This window comes from Orycteropus afer, unplaced genomic scaffold (assembly GCF_000298275.1).
Source record: "Orycteropus afer afer isolate SDZICR_OR568_19922 unplaced genomic scaffold, OryAfe1.0 scaffold00192, whole genome shotgun sequence".
NCBI classification, from domain to species: Eukaryota; Metazoa; Chordata; class Mammalia; order Tubulidentata; family Orycteropodidae; genus Orycteropus; species Orycteropus afer.
In genome coordinates, this window is record NW_006921779.1 from 5,124,215 (window position 1) to 5,132,465 (window position 8,251).

General features: G+C 49.1%; 1 protein-coding gene across 1 annotated transcript in view; it reads right to left on the reverse strand.

Moving 5' to 3' along the window:
- The window catches only part of LOC103202722 (protein argonaute-1), a 34,896-nt gene extending 27,555 nt beyond the window's left edge, over positions 1 to 7,341 (reverse strand). Inside the window, exons 1-2 of the mRNA XM_007947650.2 lie at positions 7,317 to 7,341; positions 1,077 to 1,260 (exon numbers count right to left, since the gene is read on the reverse strand). Of these exons, the coding sequence (XP_007945841.1) occupies positions 1,077 to 1,260; positions 7,317 to 7,341 (209 nt within the window). The remainder of the gene's footprint in view (positions 1 to 1,076; positions 1,261 to 7,316) is intronic.
- Positions 7,342 to 8,251: the final 910 nt, after the last annotated feature.

The following is an 8,251-nucleotide window of genomic DNA, read 5'->3' on the forward strand; positions in this document are numbered from 1 at the left end:
GAATAAGATACATAGGATCCCATATTTTACAAGCTTTTTCAAAATGTTATATATACATATATGCTTATAAATGTATAGCAAAATCTCTGGAAACATTCAAGAAAAGTAACAATGAATGCCTTTGGGGAGTGACACTGGGGAACTGGAGAACAGGGTAATAAGGAAACATTTTTCACTGCTACTTTTTATAATATTCAGATATTTTTTTACATTGTACATATAATTTTCAAATAAAATAATTCTAAAAAGAAATATAGCTTTTTTGTGTCTAAGACTAATCCCCCAACTGTGTATCCTTTAATGTCCTCCTTAGCAAAAACACTTGACTCACTCCTCCCCTCTGTTCTGTACCTTTAACCTCTCCTTCTCCATGGGCTCTTTCGCCTCAGTCTATGAACATATCCATGCTTCATTCCTAAAAAGTCTTCATTCATTTATTCCAACAGGCATTGCAACGTTCAAAGCAATGTGCTTGACCCCTACAGCTCTCTCTAGCAAACATACTTCCTTTCTCCCCACTTCACTACCAAACTTCTGAAAAAAGCTATCTGCTTTCACTATCCCTACCACCTCCCCTCCTGCTTATTCCTTAACTCACTGTAGTCAGATTATTAGAGCTCTGGTAGCATAGTGCCTAAGGCACTTGACCGCTAACCAGTAGGCTGTTAGTTCAAACCCACCAGCCACTCCTCAGAAGGAAGGTTGGGCAATCCTACTTCTGTAGTGATACTGTGTCGGAAATCCAAGGATGGGGGTCGCTATGAGTTGGGGCTGACTCGACAGCACATAACAACAGCAACAACAACACACTAACTGAAATCAGCCTGGCAAAAGCCACTAATTATCGCAGAAAAGCCAAGTCCAATAACATTTTTCAGCATTTACTTTACTTTACTTTTTCTGGTATCTGAAAATGCTAGCCATCTATCTCCTCCTCACAAGCCTCCTTGTGACTTGATAATACCACCCTCTTCTGGTTTTTTTTTCTTTTTACCTCTCCAGCCCTTGCATCAAGATTCTGAGACTCAAGAAAGGGAAGATTTCTAGGATTGGTGGCTTAGGTGTGGATCACTTACCGGTTGACTCTGCGGGGACACTTATCCGGCTTGATGTCCACCTCGTAGTGGTAGACGTCAATCTTAGGGATGTCCACCTCAAAGTAATTGGCCAGGAGCTTGATTGGTTTCCCCACAGTGCCAATGCCAGGCCGTCGAGGTGCCTGGAACACCTGCTGCAGGGGGGGCAGGTAGGCGCCCGCAGCTAAAAGACAAACAGCCTGGTGAGGCCAGAATCTGGCAGCCTCCTCCTCAGCACTCTGATCCGAGAAGGCACAGACCTCCCAGAACAGAAGAGGAGGGCACAGTGGGGGGAAGCCTCTATCCTACCTACCCAGCTGAAGGGTTCCAATGGCTCAGACATCTCAAGTTCTTCTTTTTTTTTTTTTTTAAATAACCTCTCTCCAGTCAGGAAAATTATCCCTGCTGTCTATCTTAAATTCATCAAGTGAATACGTAAAAAGTTCCTATTACATGTTAGGCAAAGAGGCTAAATCTGGTTCCCAGTAAACAAAACTCCTTCCTTCCACTAGATTCAAACACTTGCCTCTACCAGGTATCAAGCAGAAGACCAAGATGGCCCTATTTCCTCTGCCATCCAGATTTTCTTCTTACTCATTACCATCCTGAAAGCAAAATGGCATCATCTTTTAATGTTCCTCTACAATGCGGGCTCTGGTAGCACAGTGCCTAAGGCACTTGACTAACCAGAAGGCTGGTGGTTCAAACCCACCAGCCACTCGTCAGAAGGAAGATGGAACAATCTACTTCCATAGTAATACTGCCTCGGAAACCCAAGGAGGGGTCGCTATGAGTCGGGTCCGACTCGACGGCACGTAACAACACCACCACCACAATGCAGGCAGTAGGAAGAGCCAAAGAAGGCAAGGTTAAGGGTGTGTGTGGAGAGTATATGAAACAGGATTAAGGCAACTGAGAGGCTGAAGAGAAAAAAGGCTAGAGTTTGAAGGTTAAGGAAAGGAGACAGGCTGAAGTAGGAGGCTGGAGAAAAGGCTGGAACTAGGAGTCACAGCAAAAAAACAAAACAAAACAAAAACCCTTGATTTGGGAGCCAGAGGAAGGAGAGAAGGCTAGAGTTAGAAGCTGAGGCAAGGTAGGTTAGAGGTGAGGACTTGGGCAGAAAGCCAGGGCAATGGAGCAAACTAATGAAGAAAAGCTCAAATGAAGAACTGGGGAACAAAGACATGCAAGAGAAGACAAAAATCAGGGCCTTGGAAAGGAGAGGCAGAAGAGCCCTCATCACTCAGTGGTGAAAGCACTCAGCTATTAACCAAAAGACCAGTGGTTTGAACCCACAAGTGCTCCATAGGATAGAGATAGGGCAGTCTGCTTCAGTCGAGATTTATAGCCTTGGAAACCCTATAGGGCAGTTCTACTCTGTCCCATATGGTCGTTATGAGTCAGGATCAACTCTACAGCAGTGGGTTTGGGAAGGAGAAGCAGAAATTAGAATGTTGGAAGAGGAGACACTGGCTCTGGGAAGGAGAATACAAAATTTCTGTAGTTCCTTCAGCTTATATTCAGCTGACCCATTCACGTCCCACAGCTCCTTCCACACAGAGAGCCCAGACAGTAGCAGAAGGGATCAATTTCAAGACAGAGGGGGCCCTTGGGAAGGGGCTAGGGCGGGGCCAGCTCCCGCTCCTTTCTTCTCTCTTGTCACCAGTCTGGTAGCTACCCCCAGTCTTATTTTTCCAGCTTGAGAGGAAAGAGAGAAAGAAGGAACACTAAGAGGAGTCTTTGTCCTCAGCTACTATTGTCTGGGACAGTAGAGGACCAGCCCAGGTGGGAGGGGAGAAGGATAAACAAGCACAGAGCCTCCCATCACCATGGCTCTATTTTCACAGTCCGCTAGGCTGGGGGGATGGGACATATCCTCAGCTGGGGGGTCAGGAAGAGGTCAGAACCATTCAGGGGAGGGGCACAATTCCCAGAGCTGAGCTGCTCCTGTCTCCCTTTAACCACCTGTCAAGCTCAGCCCCACTCTGCAGTCAGGGAAACAGAGGCCCAGCCAGGGGGCACAAGGCCTTCCGAACTCAGTTACATGAAAGCCTAACTACTAGTATCTGTCCACCTATCCCAGAAACAGCTAGACAGAAAATGAACACAAACCCATAGTCAGACAGACACACACAGGCACACGCCCAACACATATCCAAACACATACACAAAGACCTAGACAGCTTATCTTTATACATATACCCCTCACTGCCTTAGACTGCAAGTTCTTCAAAGATAAGGGCTGTATCTGCCTTGGTCCCTGTTGACCCGCCAGTGTCTGGTACACAGGTGTTCAATACACAGATATTAAATGAATGAACATATCCATAGACACAACACAAGCACAGATAGCACACAAACATAAGACCACCTGCAACTGTTGAGAAACAATTACAAATCCTGTACAGGACAAACATATACCACCCTTAAGGGATGTAGCCAGTGAGAGACACCCTTCTAATCACCAAATTCTTAGATTCCATTTACCTCCTTCAGCTTCCCAAACTGATAAATATTTGGGGCCTTCGGAGAAAGACATCTCTGAGAATTGGGAGTTGGATGGAAATGATGGGGAATGGGACAGATACTCTAGCCTCAAAGGCTTCCCTTCCCCCAAAATTGAACTACACACCAGACTTAGCCTTAGAGCATCCTCTACTCTAAGACTGCTTTAGGAAAATGGAGGAGTTCCAACCCCCCTCCATCTTCGAACTTGGGAAGGCAGGGAGAGGTGGTAAGCTCTCCCATCCCATCCCCCTGCACGTCTTATAGCTGTACAAAGACCCCCATCCCACCCCACCCCCAGCTTTTAGTCTGAGAAAAGGAGACACTTCCCTTCAGACCCAGACGGGGACAGACGGCCACTTTGTGATGCAGATGAGGGCCCCAGGATGAGGACAAAGCTTGGGCCATGGGGGAAAGGGGCGGGGCCCTTCCCTGTAGACAGAAGCAAGGAAGGAGGGGCCCTGAAAAGGACACTCCCCCGCCCCCATCCCCAACTGGCCTACAGAAGGAAAAGTAACAGAGCTGAAAGCTCTGGCTCAGGGATTCCTTCCCAGCAGTTCAGAGCCCCACATACCTCCTAGGGAGCCAAACTCCCTATTTAAAAGACACAAACTCAAAGCTGGGTTAACTGGAAGATAAAGAAAGACTAACAGGCCAATCTCTCCAAAAAGAATTTGCCAAACATGGCTATACACAGATTATCAAATATCCACATATATGCTTAACCATATATGTTCACACTTGAACATAATTCAATTCAATTAATAAACATGTACTCTGTGTAAGGGCCTATGCTAGGTACTTGCTGGTTCCACAGATGAATCAGACACTGCCTCTGCCCTCTGGGAGCTTCTAGTTTAGTACATGTGCTTGGAACACACCTGAGCAAAGTTGGCACACTTGGGCACAAGCACAGTGAGGCCAGCAACAATACCTTAATGTGTGTGTATTCTCCAATCATCTCAAGGTACTACCCTAACTCCCAAGAGAATAGTCTGAACCTGGGAAGGACAAAGTCATGGGGTCCCTTCATCTGGTTACCAGACTGAATTTCAATTACACCCTTTTATGAGGCAAAGCCTTTCCCACTAGGTTCTTCCCAAGGCTACAGCAGACTACAGGTACCAGGCTTTGTCCCTTTCCTAGAACCTTATTTCCTGTAACAAACAAAAAGGTCAACTTCTTCATCACTCCAGAGCCCATTAGGAATTAATCAGGATAAAATCATCAGCAGTCTGTTTCGGTATTGATGCAACCTCTCAAAAATCCATCTGGATCTCTGTGACACCCTCCCCACCCCCCCAGTCCACAGGTTGTTGCAAATAGGCTCCACCCCAGAAAACCAAGACAGCTCCTAAAATGGAACCAAGCGAGGGAGAAAGTAGTTACCACTGAAGTCAGTAGCTTCCTGCACTCTATTCCCATATCTTAGGGCCTTCAGAGTCTCTATAAGGTTGTTTTTGTTTGGGGAAGAATAGTCACTAAGTATATATATAGATCATTGAATGGATTATTTCAGTGAGTTGGTAGGAGTTATTTCCTTCCAGGGGAAAGGTTTGATGTAAAAGACAAATTTCTTTCCACCAGAAAAGTACATCTTATTCCCATGCCCAGACCAAATGGGAGGAGGTGATGAGAGGTGACCCAAAGGATTCTGGGGTCCAGATTGTTCCTCCTCCCATCACAGGGTAAGAGACTTAGGACACAAGAAGTCCCAGTCACCCACAGCTCAACCGAGGGACTCAATTTCTCTTCTAATTTCCTTTTCTTCTGTTTAAAACCAAAGCCAAACCCACTGCAATCAAGTCGATCCCAACTCACAGCAGCAACCCCATAGGACAGAGTAGAACTGCCCCATAAAGTTTCCAAAGCTATAAATCTTTATAGAAGCAGATTGCTTCATCTTTTTCCCACGGAGTGGCTAGTGGGTTTGAACCTCCAACCTTTTGGTTATCAGCTGAATGCTTTAACAACTGCTTCACCAGAGCTCCTTCTTACCTGTGAAAAAGTTAAGGCTACAGATGGTAGGGTGCTGGCTAAAATCTCCCACCCATCAGCTACTGAGCAATCTAAAGCTCAATGACATGTCCCTGACAGTTTCTAAGGCATAGAGAGAGAAAAAAGGAATGAAAGACTACAGATACTCAGTGGGGTAATAGGAACCACGACAATATTAAGGTACAAGAAAAGATCAGGCTGCTACCTCAAGAGACATTTATTTCAATGGAAAGAGGTCTTTAATCTTTGTACTAAAAACTCTAAGCTCTACTCAGTATTGGTGCAAAAACTTGCAAACCAAGTAAACTTGGTCCTGGCCTGGGTCCCTCAATAACTAACACCTTTTCTAAGGTCTATCTTCAGGGAAGACACATCACTATTCCCAAAAACATTGCTTCTATCTCAGTCTTTCCTTATTCTAGCGGCAGAGAAAGACACTTTGGCAGTTTCCCTTAACCCTTCTTGGCAAACTATGACGGAGGAGCTCCAGGGCCAAGTGTAAGAACCCCCTAGATGGGGGTGGGGACCATTTTCATTTGCCCCTGCAAGCATAACGTTAAAGAATGCACCCTTTCTGCTCTCTCCTTCCAAGGCAAACCCAGACCGTGTGTTTGTGTGTGTGTATTTGTGTGTGTGTGTGTTGGGGGTGACAGTGTGTGTGTGTGTGTGTTAGGGGTGACGGTCTCAGCCAGCCACGCCCCCACTACTTTGGGCAGCCACTTCCACCAGCCACCTCCGCGCATGCTCCGGCGCCTCCGCTCCAGCTCCCCAGACTCACTGGGGGGAATCCCGGGGCTGGCTCCCCACCCATAGACCCCTGACCCTCGCCCCTGCGTCAGGCCGTGTTGGGGCGGAGCTTACAGCCCAGTTCTGGAGCCTTCGCCCCAACGCACTGTTATGGATTGAACTGTGTCCCCCAAAAATAGATGTTGTAAATCCTAACCTCTATGCCTGTGGTTATAATCCCATTTGGGAATGGGTTGTCTTTGTTATGTTAATGACACAGGATTATTGTAGGGTGTGTCTTGAGTCAATCCCCTTTGAGATGTAAAAGATTAAACAAGCAAGCGAAAGAAGCAGAGTTGGGGGAAGAGAGATGCCAAGCCATATGAAGACTGCTCAGGAGCAGAAGCTCAGAAGAGACAGGACCTTCCTCCAGAACCTACAGAGAAAGAAAGCCTTCCCTTAGAGCTGGCACCCTGAATTCGGACTACTAGTCTCCTAAACTGTGAGAAAATAAATTTGTTTGTTAACGCCATCCAGTTATGGTATTTCTGTTACAGCAGCACTAGATAACTAAAACAGACACTAACCCAGCCCAGTCAGGCTGAGCCCCCGCCCCCGGCATGCCGCAGCTACGGGGCCCATCTGTGTCGCCCCCCTCCTCTCTGGGACACCTGGAGCCCGCCCCCTGCCACCTGCCGGGCCTCTCCATAGGCCTCCTCGAATCTACTCTACGGAGTCCTTGAGTGCGAGCAGGCCCTTCTCTAAGATTACTTCCCATCCTCAGGACTGCATACAACCTCTTTTTACAAACGGCCCCCATCTCAGGGCTCCCTTCACAAGGTTTTCTCTCCCGGAACTGCACACAGCCCCCTTCAAACTGGGCCCCCATCCCATGAGAGCCCCTTTCCACACTCAGGAGCCCTTTCCTCACTCGGAAACCCAGCTCCTCACGCGGGAGCTTTCTCTAGTCCTTGTAGCACGCACAGGAGCCCCCTTCCCGGGGGCCCTTACCTGCTCCCGAGGGTCCCGCTTCCATCCCATATACCCGTGCGGAGGTCAGGCGGCCTGGAGACTCTGGAGTCCAGTGTGAGGGGCCTAGGGACCCCGCACTCTCGCTGCTCGGGCTCCTGGGCCGGGCTCGGCTCCCCCCCGAAGCCCGGCCGCTCGCGCCGCCACCCCCGCAGCCTCCGTTGCCGCCGCCGCCGCGGAGCCTGCAGCAGCTCCCCCTTCGAGCGCCTGGCCAGTTGATAGTGCGCAGGCGCGGCCGCCAGGCCCAGGGGGCGGACGGGAACGAGTCAAGCGGGGCGCACCGACGGCAACAAAGGCCAATGGAGAGGGGCGGGGGCACCGGGGACCGGAGGCAGCGGCCCCTGGCGGTCACCCGTCGCCATGCAGCCCAGCGGGAGGGCTTGGGTAGAGGCGCCCGCGAAACCGCGCAGCGGCGTTAGTGAGGCGCGGAGCCCCACCCACGCAGCAGCCTCCGGCCCTGTACCTTTTCTCTAAACAGACCCCTCCAAACTTAAACGCAGAACCCCCTTCACACAGGACCACACGCAAATTATAGGGACCCCACCTCAGACCCTGGTCCCCCTTACACACTCGAGCGCCCCATCACCCAGGAGCCCTGCCTCCCACCTCTCCTCCCAATCACCCTCATTCTTCAAGCCTCGGCTGCAAAGCGACTGCCTCCACGAAGTCTTTCTCCATACCTAGTCGCTGAACTCACTGACGCCACCCTCTCTTCCAGGCCGTGTACTGGGCGTTGAGACCAGAGATAGGAAACAGACCCTGCCTACCCTGAAAGATGTCACAGTCTCAATTTAACAGCTTACAGAGCTCTATCTGTGGTACTTGGGAAGGACCTGCCTCCACTTTCTCATCTACAGCTCATGCCTCAACTCTTGTCAATCTGCTTTCCCCTCGATCATCTCACTTAAATTACTTTT